At 39.9% G+C, this 16,386-nt stretch overlaps 1 protein-coding gene across 1 annotated transcript in view; it reads left to right on the forward strand.

Annotated features, from left to right (window-relative positions):
• The window catches only part of SEC23B (SEC23 homolog B, COPII component), a 45,478-nt gene that overhangs the window by 12,530 nt on the left and 16,562 nt on the right, over positions 1 to 16,386 (forward strand). Inside the window, exons 10-14 of the mRNA XM_074317625.2 lie at positions 961 to 1,084; positions 2,171 to 2,251; positions 11,907 to 11,996; positions 12,691 to 12,797; positions 14,185 to 14,338. Of these exons, the coding sequence (XP_074173726.2) occupies positions 961 to 1,084; positions 2,171 to 2,251; positions 11,907 to 11,996; positions 12,691 to 12,797; positions 14,185 to 14,338 (556 nt within the window). The remainder of the gene's footprint in view (positions 1 to 960; positions 1,085 to 2,170; positions 2,252 to 11,906; positions 11,997 to 12,690; positions 12,798 to 14,184; positions 14,339 to 16,386) is intronic.

Raw genomic sequence — 16,386 nt, forward strand, 5'->3', positions numbered from 1 at the left:
TTATTCTGGGAAGCCATGGATCCCATGACTAAGGAAGGTGGGGAGGTTGGATATTTGAGGCCAAATAGCAATCACTGTCAGTGGAGGAGTTAGACACTCTCAGGTAGCTGGATTAGGTAATCTTGTGTTCCTCCCAATTCTAATCCTGTTTAATGATCAACAGCTAGATGTATAACACGTATCAAGCGGTGCTCATCTCCCTAAATACATGAAATGCTGCAATTTTGAACAATATTTTTATCTAACTTCAAAAAGAGATGAATGTAGATACTTGTTTATAAACTAGAAAAAAATAATTCATATAAGGCCAAGGATTTAACATTTTGAGGCAATGAATTTACCTGAAAAGGATTTCCCACAAGCCTGGGTATCTTCCCATACCAAAGAAGTGTGAGAAGCGTTGGAGATGTTTATTTTCTTAATGATGACCTATCAAACTTGTACCTGTGGGTTTATTGATCAGAGGTTTTGGGTTTTTTTGTTTTTAAATTGCAGATTCACAAATTGTAAAAGTAGTACAAAGAGGTCTGTTCATACTGTTCATCTAGCTACTCCCAGTGGTAACAGCTTACATAAATATAGTGTACAATAGCAAAACTAGGAAATTGACATTGGCACAATACAGACCTTACATGGATTTCACAAGTTTTTACATGCACTCATTTTTTTTGTATGTGTATGTATAGTTCTATGAGATTTTGTCATTTCTAAATTTGTATAACCACCACATTGATCAAGAAAAATAAGTGTTGTAAATTGTTCAATTCTTAATGTTTTAAAAATAGTGTCTTTCCTAAGTACAAATTGAACTTGCTGTTTTCCATTTAAGTTAGTCAGTAGCCTCTTTATGGACATGGTTTCTTTTTTCTTTTTCCTCTTTAAATTATTGTTTATAAATACTGAGGGAGCATCTGAATGGCTTTCAGTCATCCTAAATGTTCACTTTTTTTCCTTTCCTAGAGGCTACATGGTGATGGGAGATTCTTTCAACACTTTTCTCTTCAAGCAGACATTCCAAAGAATTTTTAGTAAAGATTTTAATGGGGACTTCAGAATGGCATTTGGTGCTACTTTGGAAGTAAAGGTACAATAGATTGTTTAAACATTAATTGAAAAATAGTGTTCTTATTTCATAGTCAGACTTCTGGAAGCCTCAACCTGCTAGACACAGGCATCGAAAGGTAAACTAGAAGGTTCTCTAAAAAGTATATTAATTCATTCTATCCCTGTATTTCTTGAGGACGGCCTGTATATTTATTAATGTTCTAAACAAATGGTTGTCTGGCTTCTCTGCAGGCTCTGCTGTGTCCTGCTGTAGGACAACAAGTGTTAGGAGGGGTGGTGGGCTGAGCACAGGCAGCCACGCAGTGAGGAGTGTCCACCCAGCTGTCGATATGGGCCGCTGCATGTACAGAACCTTAGTTTATGTTAATGCCTGCCTGAAGGCTAGCCAGAGTGCTCTAAGATAGTGCAGATTGTGAGTTTGGGATTTGGTTTTCTGTATGGGGCCTGATAGACTTACGTACTTGATTCTAAGTCATTGAGAAAGCATTACAAGGGTCTGGGAGAACATAGGATTGGAATTATTACTTAAAGAATTGGAGATGATCATTAAATCATCTAGGTTAAACTTCAAACAACATTCTCAGATGTTGAATTTGTCTTTTTTTTAAGATGAAGAGGAATGGACTTTGCTGAAATGAATTCCGATTTAAAAGTCTAAGTCTGTTGATGTCCATGTTATTATGTTGGAGTTCATGAATTAAGTATTTTTAAAGCAACACAAGACAGTATATTCACTGATTAGAAATGATAAATAATTATGACTATGTATATGAAATTGGAAAAGGGTGTAGTATTTGTTGGTAAAGTTGTTACTTTCTATGTGTACAATAATTTCAAAGTTGAGAAAGTTGAAAATGCTACATCATCTTTGGAACAAAGATAATACAGTTTCTGCAGTAGGATTTTACTGAAGTTTTAATCAGATCACAGTGGCCCTGAAAAAGCTTTGTAAGAGCGTTTGTATACCATAGTGCATGTGGGCTTTTCTCTTGGTGGAATGATAATGCTGCCGTATTTTTCCTCTAAGCTTTAGTTGTGGCCTTTGTGAGAGGAGAGTAATTCTCAGTGATTTGTAACTTTATACTCTTCTGTAATTCTGTTTTAGACCTCTCGGGAACTGAAGATTGCAGGAGCCATTGGTCCTTGTGTATCTCTGAATGTGAAAGGACCGTGTGTGTCAGAAAATGTAAGGAAAACTCCCTCCTTCATCTTCACTTCCTGTACCCTGGGATTAGCCTATTAGAAATGTTGGAGTGTGATGACCTTGCATTGTGTTACCTGTTGGGATGTGTCTGTTGAGGGGAGAAGGGCTAAAGATGACCACAACTCTGAGAGGTTGTGTCATTTCCATTTGTCTATCTGTCTAAAGGGTCAGAGAAGAGGAAACAGGCTTAGAGAGGTTAAGTATCTAGTTCAGGGTTAGAACTAACATGGAGAAGCTAGAATCCAGGTCCCCCTGACCCCACTACCCATGTTTGAGTCACTGTGCCAGTGAGTCACAGGCATTCTATTCAGTACAAGATAAGCAGTCAACAAATTCCTTCATGCATAAAGCTGTGTATTTGTTGCCCTTAGAGATGATACCTTTGTCTCGCTTCCTATGGACCATTTTGAGTTGGTTGGGCAGTGGACGACACTTGTATATGTAGACATTTATGTTCCTTGAGTAACAAATTTTGAATATATGTGAACAAAGCTACTACTAGAGGATGAGGCGGCTTTGCTGGTGGTCTGCTTCCTCTGATTATATTTCTACTGCCAAGAGATAAACCAATGGTTCAGGGAGGCCTGTCCAGGGTGATTTTGGGATGGAGTTATTATAGTCATGTCTTTCCCTCATTGTCCTCTTCAACGAGAGGGTGGACTATAGAGCCAGACGTGGATTCAGTGCACAGGTTTACCATGGCGAGCCGTGTGGTCCGGGTAAGGCACTTAATCAGTCTGGGAATCCATGTCTGTCTGGGAATGGAGATAATAATAGTACTGTTCTTTATACTGTTAGAAAGATTAAATGAGTTAGTTCACGTAAAGCACTTAGACCAGTTTCTGGCACAGTGGAAGGCCACAGTAGATTTTATCTTTGTCTTTATCAGTAATGAACATTCACTTAGTGACTACTTGAATAAAACTTTTGTTGAAGTTGACAGAGGTGAGGCTTTTTGAGAGGACGTTCTTGTAGTCCCTGGGAGAGGCAGGTTGATGTCCCAGAGCCCCTCTGATGAGTCACTCATTACCCCAGTGTCCTAAGGGACTTGTACCCCTATTTCCTGGTAGGGCTTTGGAAGGCTGCCATATTCAAAACATTTTCCATAGCCTTGAAATCTGCCTAATGAAGACTTCATGAAGTAGTTTAAGAAGATAATTTTATGAATTAATACAAACTGATTAGCTGTTCTAGGATCCAGTGGGCACTAGCTGTGAAATTTTTGGATGAGAGATAGAAGATGCAAAAAAGAAGAAAATGCAAATTTCAAACATGCAGAGAAATTTAGAAAGAGTATAATGAATTCCTGTATACCCACCGTTTAGTCAGTAATTCTTCACATTTTGTCGTAATTGCAGTGTCATCATTTTTCGCCACATTTGCTTAATCTATCTGATTATCGTCTACTTCACATATTTGCTTTATGATCTGTTTTTGTAGAACCTTTGAAAACAAGTTGCAGATGTCAATGACGATCTTTATTACTTCAGTATGCATCTTCTAAAAATAAGGATGTTCACCACCACATTATTATCAAACCTAAGAAAACAATTTCCTAGTATCATTTAACATCTAATCCATATTTTCCCTAATTTCACCCCAAATTCCCTATGTAACTGGTTTTTCCCAGCATTGTATTTGGTATTATCTTTAGTATTTTTAAATCTGGAATAGTCTTCCCGTTGTTGTTGTTTTTTGTTTTGTTTCATTTAATGACATTGATTTGTTGAATTAAATGAGACAGTGCCATTTGAAGAGACAGTGCCAGGTGTTTTCTATAATAGAGTATCCCATATTCTCGATGTGTCTGATTGTTTCCTCACAGTGGTGTTTAACATGTTTCTGTCCTCCCTGTATTTCCAATAAAGTGAAAGTTAGGTTTGAAAGTGTGCTTAGATTCAGGCTAAGTCGTATTGTCCAGCATACTTCCTGAGTGGTCTGCATACTTTGTGCTGTGTTTCATCAGGAGGCACTTTGGTTCGGTCATCATCCTGTGTTAATGGAGCTGAGTTAGGTCGCGTGGTGTTGATGATGACTGCCCAGTATCTTCCCATTATAAGGGTACATTTCCCCTTTGCCATTAGCAAGAAATTGGTTGAATGAGATTATAGCACAGTGTGAATATCTTGTTTGTCAACAGCCTTCCACCTAATGGTTTTTAGCATCCACTGATTATCCTTACTGAATCAGTGTATTTCATTGAAGATTATAAAATGGTGATTTCCTAATTCTATCTTTATAGTTCCTCCAATAAAGGTAGGGTAAATGCTCATGTAAGGAATTTGTATATTAGTGAGTGTAGTTTTGGAACTATGGAGGGTTTGTGTCACACTGGGCCTTGGAGCTGTATGGGATTAAAAAAACTTTTTTCCTCTAACCATCTTAGCTTCATTGGCTGGGGCTCTGCATATTACCGTATTTTGCAGTGTATAATGCGCACCCACATTTTTGGCCCAAATTTTTAGGGAAAATCTTTTGTTTTAATTTTTTAGTTCAAATTGTTATTTGTTTACATTTAGGTACTTGTTTTTTTTATTATAAAGGAATTGTAGCATTTACTTTTTAACGTATTATGGTACAAGAAATTTTATGTAACAAATAATTACAAAACTCAAGAACAGATACAAGGTACAAGAAATTTTATGTACTGGTAACAAATTTACGATATTTACGTATACTAGAAGGCCAAGAACTCTTCATGTTGCAAGTTTGTTGTAAGTTCAACAAAACCGATTATCATATTCTAGGGTATTATTTTGCATACTGATATTGTTATTGATTTCTAGAGTTATACTTTGAACTCATAAGCATAAATAAAAGAATTAAAAACATTTATATAGATCCAGAATTAGTACTAGCCATGTATAATGCGCATCCTTATTTTCCCCCTCAAAACTTTAGGCAATAAAGTGCGCATTATATACGCACAGTAGACTGAGAAAAGAGATTATTAAGAGTAAAACAAGTTTATTAATGTGTGCACCACACATACATACATCACACGTACATACTCAGTGATGAATAACTTCAAGGGCTGGTTAGAACTTGGGATTATATAGCATCTTAACAAAAGAACAATAAATTTGTAGAAAAGTGACAGGACAGAGGAAAGGGACTTGGAGCTTCTAGGGTGTCAAATTATGGGAAAGTAGCTATATGGAGAAACTAATGGAAGATATGGTTGTTTCAGCAAGGTTTGTGCTGTAGATTCCTTTGGTGCCATTTCTGTGCTGGTAAGCATATAATATTGTCTTTGGTGATTAATCATAATCATTCTGCCCTTCCTGATAGAGAGGGGAGGGTAGAGAGTTTTTCTTGTGTCTGCTTTTTTTTAATTGCCTTCAGCTCAAAATCATTCTTATATGAGAGTGGCATATTTTGGAGTGGCATACTCTGAACCCCTTGATCCCCCCATTTGAAACTTTAAACAGCTTCATATATTAAAAATGGAGTTGGTAGGTATGGAGAGAGATTCAGGAGAAGGGGTTAGCAAGGCAAGAAAGGAAGGCATGTGTGACGGGCCAGCCGCCACGAGTCGATCAGTACCTGAATGGGGGAGTGGGAATGAAATAAAAGACACACACAAATGCTAATGCGGCCGGTCTTCAGTCATGCTGAAGCCCTGAGTTTATTATCTCTAACCAATATATACAATTTGAGTATGTGCAGTTAAACGAAGAAGATATGCATTATCTCAGTGAAAGTAAATCTTTCCAGCTTCAACCTTACTTTGACATAGAAGATACAAGGTCACTGAAACTCACAAAAGTAAATATTTCAAGGAGACAGAATCTACTAATTGTCTAGAAAGCCCTTAGTTTTCTGTGTCTGGGAACTGGCCGTTTTCACCACATTCCTCAGCAGCCGTTAGGCGCTTTTCAGATAAGGCAGAGGCAATGTTATGGGGGCAGAAACCGAGCCAGTCTGCAAGGTTCAGGGCTGCAAGAAACCATGGCTCCCCACATCTCCCCCTTTTTTATTTTATAAAAGCAAAGTCCATCCAGCCAGGATGGCGAGGTGACGGTGCCTGACTTAGGCATCCCAGGACGCCTGCCTCAACTTACCCGTCATTGGTACTCATATTTTATTAATACAAGCCCTGTCTTAGGTGTTGAAGCGGCTCCCAAGTATTTGCCCGTCGTTGACTAACCCGCCCCTCTAAATGCATGGGGGAGAAAGACTTAAGGCTTCGCCTTGAGCTCAAGCTGATGGATGTCAGCTCGTAAGTCTAACATCCTGCTGATGAAACATCTGATGAGGATAGGGAGTAGGCACAGAACCAAGCAGACACAGATGCCCAATGTAAGAAATATTATAACAGAATGGGTAATATAAGGCATAGAGGGCAAAACACTCCTAAGAACATCAACAAACTCAGAGGCAGCCTGAGCTGCATCAAATTTTAAGGGTTCAGCTTCTCTCATATTTGAATTTCATCATGAAGCCAGCTTTCTTTTATACACACAAAAACAAGATTACATAGAGCAGCTGAGGCAGCAAGTACAGATTAGTTATGTTTTCTCAAAGTTTGGCCCTGACTGTCTTTATCTCTTTGGTAATTTCTCATCCCTAGAACAGCAGGTGTCTGTTTGTTCTTTATGCTTATCGGAGTTTCCCTTAGCGATCCTCCCAAACTCTGCTTGAAGTTACATTTTCTTAACCCTTAATGCTCCAGCTCCCTACATATCCCCCTTTTTTATTTTTTATTTTTGAGATCGTGTCTGGCTTAGGTGGTCAGTACAGACATTTTTACTTACCCGTCATTGGATATCAATCATCAAAGCGATCGACTCCTGTCTTAGGTTGTAAAAACGCTTACTGATCATTACCCGTCATTGGCTACCGATCTCCTTTGAGGAAAGCCAGAGACAGCAGTGGCTTTTCCCAGGCAGGGGGAAGGAGAGGAAAGGCTCCTTTTTGGATCTTTTAAGGCAGCTCATTGGGGGTCCCCACTCAGTTTTGCCTGGCTTAGGTTGTATCTCCCGTGAGATATCTTACCCGTCTTTGGCTGCAAACCATCTTTTGGGGACCAGATAGAGAGACATAAGGTGTAAAATATAGAGATAAACAAAGTTCCTAAAAAGGCACAGTCTTACTGGCTCTTTTTAGTTTTTGAAGCATGAGAAACACAGAACGTGTAGTTGTTTCATTTACAGCCTGTCGGAGGGCTATTTGTCCACATCTGAGGACTATGTAAAATAAACAGAACAATAAACAGAATGGCAATATCCCCAGCAAAACCTCTACCCAAAGTCTTTATCTATTTAACAGGGTCTGAAGTGGAAAGTCCTTCTGCAGCTGCAGAAAGTGAGAGCTTTTTCACACCCTAGGGGCGTGGATTGGTATCTATAGATGTCTTTTTTTCTGTGGGCTGTTGTTCATGGTATGGTTTAACACCGACCAGGAATTCACAAAGGTTTTTCTTCCGGACCTGGAGAAATACAAGCAAAGCCTCTTCCCCGTGTTATCTCGCGGGGAGAAGTAGGATCAGCTTCCCCACGTAATATTTTAAACAAAGGTTGTAATTTACCGGTTGTCAACCGCAACTGAGGTCTAATCCAATTAATGTCTCCCAGTAGCTTTTGGAAATCATTTAATGTTTTTAAACAATCTCGCCGGATTTGTATTTTTTGAGGCACAATGGCCTGAGGCATTAAACAATATCCCAGATAAGAGTAAGGAGGCACTTGTTGAATTTTTTTTGGGGCTATAACTAGCCCATAATTGTGGAGTTTTTTTTTTGTAAATGAGCAAAAGCAGCAAGCAACTTTGGTTCACAAGAGTGGGCAAGAAGTATGTCATCCATGTAGTGGATGATGTAAATATCTGAAAATGTCCTTCGGGTAGGTTCTATAGCAGCTGATACAAATTTTTGACATAATGTAGGGCTACTAGCCATACCCTGTGGTAGCACTAGCCAATGATATCTCTTAAAAGGTTTTTGTAAATTAACAGAAGGAACACTGAAAGCAAATCTAGGGCAGTCATCAGGATTTAAAGGTATAGTATAAAAACAATCTTTTAAGTCCAAAACAATTTTATATGTGTGTTTTTTGGTATAGCTGTAGGACAGGGCAAGCCTGTCTGTAAGGCTCCCATTAATTTCATGGTTTTATTAACTTTTTTTAAATCTTGTAATAATCTCTATCTACCAGATTTTTTTTTTTTTTTTTCATAATATCAAAAATGGGATAATTCCAGGGAGAATTGGAGGAAGCAATGTGTCCCTTTTAAAGTTGGTCCTGTACTAGCAGCTTGTAAACTCTTTTGTAGGGGGGACCTTTGATCTTTTACGCCTGGTAGTTGTCTCATTGTCACAGGGGCTACAACAGGGGCCTCAGGCTGTGGATCCAGCCCTGTAACTACACTTGGAGGAGAGCTTAATTGTAACCTAGGCTTCTATTTTGATTGAGATTTTAATAAAGGCCCAGTCTGTTGAGCCTGGACTAATTGCATTTGAACAGAGAGGGAAGTGAGTGCAGCTTGTAATCTTTGCACCTCTGCTTCCAAGGGGGATCTTTACCCCGAGGATTCCATTGATTTTTAAAAGGAATCTGGGGACTCCGAGGACAATTTCCTTTATCCACAGCAACTTTAAGCTCAATCAGCTGTCCCTGAATCTTTTTTAGCTGATCTGCAAAAGAAAGTGTAGTGCCTGCAGGTTGTCTGCCTTCTTGAGCCATAGCCACCAAAGGAGGGTATTTGTTCCTATTATATTTGGCTGCTTCATCCTCTGAGTCTTCCTGATCCTGAGAGTCTAAATCTTCCCAGTCCTCGACCGGAGGTTCATAATAAATAGGCTCTGTATCTTTAAAAAATTCTTTTGTGGGTTTGGCTTCCTCCCCCTTTTCTCTCTCTGCCAGAGAAGCGGCAGATGAAAGAATGTCTTCATTGCCAGCTTGTTTTACTTTCTCTAGCTTACAGCTCTTACGCCTGAGATCTAAACAATCTCTAATCAAGGTCCACAACCCGAATGTTTCTACAGGGATCTGCTGAGGTCCGTGGGCAGCATAATAATCTTGTAACTGCTCTCCCACTTTCTCCCAAGTTTCCAGACTGACAGTGCCTTTTTCTGGAAACCATGGACAAACTTCTTTTACAAATTCTAAAAACTTATCTAACTGTTCTCTGCTCACCCGACTGCCACGGGCGGCAAGCAATTTCTTAAGTCCTCTAACATACAGGTCCTTGCTGCTAGCGTGACCCATCCTTCACCCTAACTCGGCCCTTCAATCAACAAGGAAAACACTCTGATGCCCGTCTGGCCGTGCCCCTCGCGGAGCCAAATCCGTCTTAGCTAGAGGCGCGCCGGTATAATTCCCCGGCCAGGTGGGTTGTAAAGCCCAGTCGCCGTTATGCCATATGACAGAACCGGAACCGCAGATTAGGGCCCAATCAAGCTCCGTGACAAGAAGTCGTGGAACTATCACTCACTCACACATTCATTCGACCGAGGGGTATTGTGCCTTACTCACCACGCATCCACTGATAAGCTCTCTACGAGCTGGGCCCTTGCCACGTGGTGTTCCTCACTGTTACCCCCGTATTCAGGTCCCTGTTCGGGCGCCAAGTGTGACGGGCCAGCCGCCACGAGTCGATCAGTACCTGAATGGGGGAGTGGGAATGAAATAAAAGACACACACAAATGCTAATGCGGCCGGTCTTCAGTCATGCTGAAGCCCTGAGTTTATTATCTCTAACCAATATATACAATTTGAGTACGTGCAGTTAAACGAAGAAGATATGCATTATCTCAGTGAAAGTAAATCTTTCCAGCTTCAACCTTACTTTGACATAGAAGATACAAGGTCACTGAAACTCACAAAAGTAAATATTTCAAGGAGACAGAATCTACTAATTGTCTAGAAAGCCCTTAGTTTTCTGTGTCTGGGAACTGGCCGTTTTCACCACATTCCTCAGCAGCCGTTAGGCGCTTTTCAGATAAGGCAGAGGCAATGTTATGGGGGCAGAAACCGAGCCAGTCTGCAAGGTTCAGGGCTGCAAGAAACCATGGCTCCCCACAGGCATGCAAGTTTCTTTTTACTTCCTTGCCATTTTTCGTGGGTTTAGCTCTTCTTCCAGGTGATACCTGCTTCTTTTAGAAAAGGCCACCAAAAGAGAAGGTGAATACCCATGAATCCATCCGTTTCATGATCTTGCTTAGGAAATACTGAAGAAATGGAGTGTGTCCCTCCCACTCGCCACCTTAGAGCAACTATATAATTTCCCTTAAGAATCTTCCCACCAGCCTGGTGGCTCAGGCAGTTGGAGCTCCATGCTTCAAACGCCGAAGGTTGCCAGTTCGATTCCCACATGGGCCAGTGGACTCTCAACCACAAGGTTGCTGGTTCAACTCCTCGAGTCCCCCAAGGGATGGTGGGCAACAAAAATTGAACACGGCACCTTGAGCTGAGCTGTCCCTGAGCTCCCGGATGGCTCAGTTGGTTGGAGCGCGTCTTCTCAAACAAGGTTTCTGGTTCGACTCCCTCCAAGGGATGGTGGGCTGCGCCCCCTGCAACTAGAAAACGGCAACTAGAAAATGGCAACTGGACCTGGAGCTGAGCTGCGCCCTCCACAACTAAGACTGAAAGGACAACAACTTGAAGCTGAACGGCACCCTCCACAACTAAGATTGAGAGGACACAACTTAACTTGGGAAAAAAGTCCTGGAAGTACACACTGTTCCATTTCCCCAATAAAATCTTTAAAAAAAAAAAAAAAGAATCTTCCCTCTGTGACCATCACCTCCTTGAGCTTGCTGGTTCTGTGGCCAGTTACATAGGCTCCAGGCGTGGCTTCATAGATCAGACTCGCATTAGCTGTACTTAGCTTACGGCGTACAGTTTGGGGTAGTTTCAGAGTAATGTAAAAGAAACATCATGACTCCCTTAGTGCATGATCCCCATTACTTTTTAGCATGGTATTCCTCATTTTGATGAGATGTGTTAAAATGAGTAACTTGCTATCTCTAGAATGATAGAATGTTATGTTTCAGAGTCCAGTGATCTTGGTTGGTGATTCTAGGTATTTTTGACACCTGCTGCCTTTTCTAGATGGCATGCTTAAAACAGGGGTACTCTTCACATTTTAGTGAACATCATATTTATCACTGGGAGCCATTCAGCTAGTCAATAAAAAGCAGCCTCATACCACGAAAATCTCAATTCTCTTACCAATAATTTATATGTAGCTTCAAGTTAAGCAGATAATTTTTTCTTTTCTATTTACTTCTTCCCCAACCCTGACTTGGTTCTTTCAGTTGATTTCAGTGTTATGCACCGTGTGTGTGTGTGTGTATGTGTGTGTATGTGTATATATACATATATATATATATATATATATATATAGAGAGAGAGAGAGAGAGAGAGAGAGAGAGAGAGAAATATATCTTGGTGATTTAATGAAAATTGATGAGTGCCAGTATAAAAAATTAATTTTAAAGTACTGTAAATGTAAATATTAAACCTTATTTTGGTCCATAATTGTACTTATTTCAGTTAAGTTTAAATTTACATTTGGAATGAGAATTCTAAGTGGCCTACCCTTCTCTTAGTACTTTTCATCAGCAGTTAACCACAGGAGTAGCTTGTTTGTTTGTTTGTTTGTTTGTTTGTTTAATTCCTCTTCTCACCCCTAGGAGCTTGGTGTCGGTGGCACGAGTCAGTGGAAAATCTGTGGCCTGGATCCCACATCTACAGTTGGCATCTATTTTGAAGTAGTCAATCAGGTGAGTTGAATTTCTTTACAAATATTCATGTCTCAGTGTTGTGTTTTCTGATTTATTACAGACTGGTAGCCTCTGGTTTCTTTCTCTGCAAACTGATGCTGCTTTGGGCTTGTGTTTGACCTGATATTGGTCTGGCATGGTCTCTTTAATTCCAGGGTTTTGTCTGAGTAAGATAGTGAATTTCATTTCTCACTTTTATTGTTGAACCGATGAGGTCCTTAGAAGAGTAATAGCGTTTACCAGCCATTGTAGTGTTGGTGAATTTTTTAGTACATCTTTTTGCAGTATTTTATTTTTAAAAATTCAAAAATACAGAAAAATTAAAAGACGTATACAATAAATACCCGTATGCCCACCACTTAGGATCAATCTGTAGTTAACATTTTACTGTATTTACTTTGTCACATATCCATTCATTAATCCATCTTATTTTTGATACATTTCAAAGCAAATTTCAGTTATCAGTGTGTTTCATCCACAAACACTTTAGCATGGCATATCATTAACTTGAGTTCAGTATTTATTTGAATGTGATTCTTTTTTTTTTTTTTTTTTGAGTGAAAGTTATATACAGTGAAATGCCCAGATTTTAAGTGTACCATTCAGTTGTTTTAGGAGGAGCACAGTGGGCCCTATGACTGTGCTTGAGTCGTGCCTGTAGTAGTAATGAAATCTATGGTCTCTTGCCCTGCAGCACAATGCCCCGATCCCCCAAGGAGGCAGAGGTGCCATCCAGTTTGTCACCCACTATCAACACTCCAGCACCCAGAGACGTATCCGTGTGACCACCATTGCCCGAAAGTAAGCAGCCCTGGTTCCCTTTCTGTTGAGCCACTGACCAGTATTTTTCCCTTTGAAGAGATAATTTAACATCTGTTAGGTTAGTTTATCTTCGTAATCCCATGGAATAGTTCTTGCTGATCCTCATTGGCTCATTTGATCAGAGGAGAAAGAGGAGGAAGAGGCATTGTTGACTTACCCCAGTTAGGTTTATGGGCACTTGCCTAGAGGAATCATCCTTCAGTAGGAATAAGTTCATTCAAAATTATCTTTCATTATTTTGTTTATAGATAAGTAACCCATAAATACATCCTCCTATAAAAGATTCAAGCAGCACATAAGTATATAAAGAATAGGATTCTTGGACTGCCCTCCCCGGAGGTAAAATACTGTTACAGTATGGACAGTTAAATCAATTTCATAATCCCATTTCTATGTAGTTAAAAAGTTTTTGTCGATAATGTATGTACGACACTTTCTATGTCAATACATAATAAAATTCTGTGTCATTCATTTTAATTACTGCATAGTGTTACATGGTTTGGATGGGATGTACCACTCCATTATTAAAGGCCATTTCGAGTCTTACCTTCCTTCTAATAGTGCTGCATTCATATACTTAGGTCTTTGTGTACATGAGTATTTCTTTCAAGTCACTTCATAGAAGTGGAATTTTGGATACTGCAAAACTAGTCTTCTAAGAAGCTAATTTGTATTCTCCCCAGTAGTGTAAGGAGAGTGCCCTGTCTCCTCACTAATAATAGATACTATCAAGTCTTTAACATGTAAATATAGAGCAATATGTCACTTTTATGTTTTTTCCCGTTTATCATGGGTTGAGCACTTTCCGTGCTTATTGGCCATATGTATTTCTTCTGTGATAGTCTTTGCCCATTGTGAAACTTGTTTCTTTTTCATTGATATGCAGAGACTCTTACGTATTTTGGATATGATTATTATTTGTTGCTCATATCTGTTCCTAGTCTGTATGTTGTCTTTTAGCTTTATTCAGTGTCTTTATTCATGTGGAAAACTTTTGTGTATGTGCTAATTCTTCTACCATGATGTTGGGGAAGTCATTTTGTGAATTTGAAAACATTTAGATTTTTGAAAGATTGACCTAGAGAAAGGAACACTGGCTGGAGGCTTAACTTGTGGATATCTACTTATATGATGTCTTGTGGAATATTGGGACATTCTCAATAATTTTCCTTTTGTGCTTATAGCCTTCAGAGATCACATGAGGGAAAATGAAAATGTATGTATAACCCCTGTGATTCCTTAGTGACATTGCAGTTCGAATCTGTGTTTTAGATGAAGGAACAAGACTTATGTTTCTTTATCTTAATGGAGAGCTGACTTTCTGGTCTCCTGAATGTAAACATGGTACTAACTCTGGAATTGTCAGTTGGGCAGATGCTCAGAGTCAGCTCAAGCACATAGAAGCAGCATTTGACCAGGAGGCCGCAGCAGTCTTGATGGCACGGCTAGGAGTGTTCCGAGCTGAGTCGGAGGAGGGGCCTGATGTCCTACGGTGGCTGGACCGACAACTCATCCGACTGGTAAGTTGGGAACTAGGTTCCATCATGGTCTCTGCTCTACTTTTGAGCAAAGAAAATTGTCGCTTAAACCTATTATTTTATACAGTCAGTCAACAAGAATTTATCAAATGGTTTCCTTATGCCAAACACTGGACATTCTGAGAGTGATAAGAAACAAGTATTAAACAGGCATTTTTCCCCAAGGGCATATATTACAGTTGGGAAGAAACAAAGCACAGAGGACATTTAGAGAATGATGCAAATGTGCGTAAGTTAATATTTGACTTAGATGAGTCACTGTGAATGCTGTGTCCTGCATTTCTCCCTCACATCTTGGAGATTTTTTATTTTTGGAAATAGGGGGCCATGGTCCAGTGAGTGTACGAGAGATACTTACTGTGTCATTCTGGGTCTAATCAGGAGAGAAACCACACAGTAATTTAAACAGGGAGGTTTATATAAAGAATTACTATCACAGCGGGGGATTAGGATAATGAGGGATTGGTAGAAGCCGCAAGGGCAGCTGCTGGGTGGAGCATACTGGAACCCCAAAAGCAAACACTTGCTTCCAGCACCCTTTACTGACAGTTCAACATCGTGCCAGATAACGAAGGAAAAACATTTTAAAGAACCCACGTTCACGTCACAGCAAACAAAAAGGGTGAATTTGGAGCCATGAGGCAATAAATTGATAATTGCCATACATCATAATTTTACCTTCTGGGAAATTCACAGCTGGTTTTTGTGATTAGAGGTACTGAAAGCCCAGTAAAGAAACCCGTTTAACTTTGTTTAGCCCTAAACTTTGCCCTTACTATTTCATGGAACCACTTTTAGGGAATATCAGCATTTCAAACACAATTTGAAAATTGAGCAAAGGGTCCAAGTGTTGGCAAAGACTTCATGTGGAAAGTGAGCCTTGAATCAAGTCTTCTAAAAAAGAGTAGGACAGTGGGAACAGAGAAGGCAAGGCTTGCAAAGTGGAGGGCCCGAGTCTGGAGAGAGCTGTGCACTTCAGCTTATGTGGGGGTCATTGGCGAGACCCCTGTCACAGAGGCCAGGTTGTGCATTGGGGAAAGAGGCAGGGAAAGTGCAGCTTGATTATGGAATGTCTTAATTTTAAGGTTAAGTCACTGCCTTAATGTTAGAGAGGACTTAAGTGTGATTCCTAAGCAGGGTGTGATAGCAGTGTGATGTTCATGTTTACATTTACCATTTTCATATAAGGTAAATCATAGCATGAAAAGTCTACCATTGGGGAGACCGGTGGAGGGGCTTGCCAGCTCAAGAGAGCTGAGACCAGGGTGGTGGCAGTAGAATTAGTGGGGGAGAGTGTTTGGAATCAGGATGAATGCTAAAGGAAAAATTGATATAACTTGGTGAAACCTCCATCCTTACATGTATATGTGATATCAAAAACCAGTAAGTCAATGTTGACTCAAGTTCCAAGTGTGGGTAACTGCAAGAATGACGGTGAAATAAAAAATAGAAAAACAGAGTAGCTTTAAGGTGAAGGATGATTCATCTTTTTTTTTAATGTAATAGTTTATTTTTGATAAATTGAATGTGAACTTGCAAAACTATGTCCAAGGAAAGCTATCCTGTAGGTAGGTGGAGGTCAGCATTGGACATAATGGAAGGATTTGAATGATACTGGTTTGGCTCTGGTGTTCATTTGTAGCTGAAGCAGTGAGGATGGGAGCAGGGAGCAAAGAACTAACGTCTGAGGAGTTCAGTTAGGAGCAGTAGGAAAGTGAGGTACTGTTGAAGAAAGCAGAGAAGGATTGGCTGGGGAGATGATGGAAAATAGCAAAGTGCTATTTTAACTGCTGAAGGACAGAGTTTTTGAGAAGTTTGGGTAGTCACTTGGCTCGTGGTGTTAGGGAGGTCAGGAAGATGAGCACTATGCAGGGACATCAGATTTAGTAGGAAGAAAATGATTGTCAGAGAAGGGCTTTGCTTAAGTGGTGGGTAGTGTCATTGGCCTTTGAAAGGAGGAAGGAAATTGAGTTGTAGAGTGAGAATACAAGGCTTATCTATAATTGGTAGTATTTTATGGTCTTAGAGGG

The sequence above is a fragment of the Rhinolophus sinicus genome, chromosome 13 (genome assembly GCF_057876585.1).
Source record: "Rhinolophus sinicus isolate RSI-liver-muscle chromosome 13, RSI-T2T, whole genome shotgun sequence".
Lineage (NCBI taxonomy): Eukaryota > Metazoa > Chordata > Mammalia > Chiroptera > Rhinolophidae > Rhinolophus > Rhinolophus sinicus.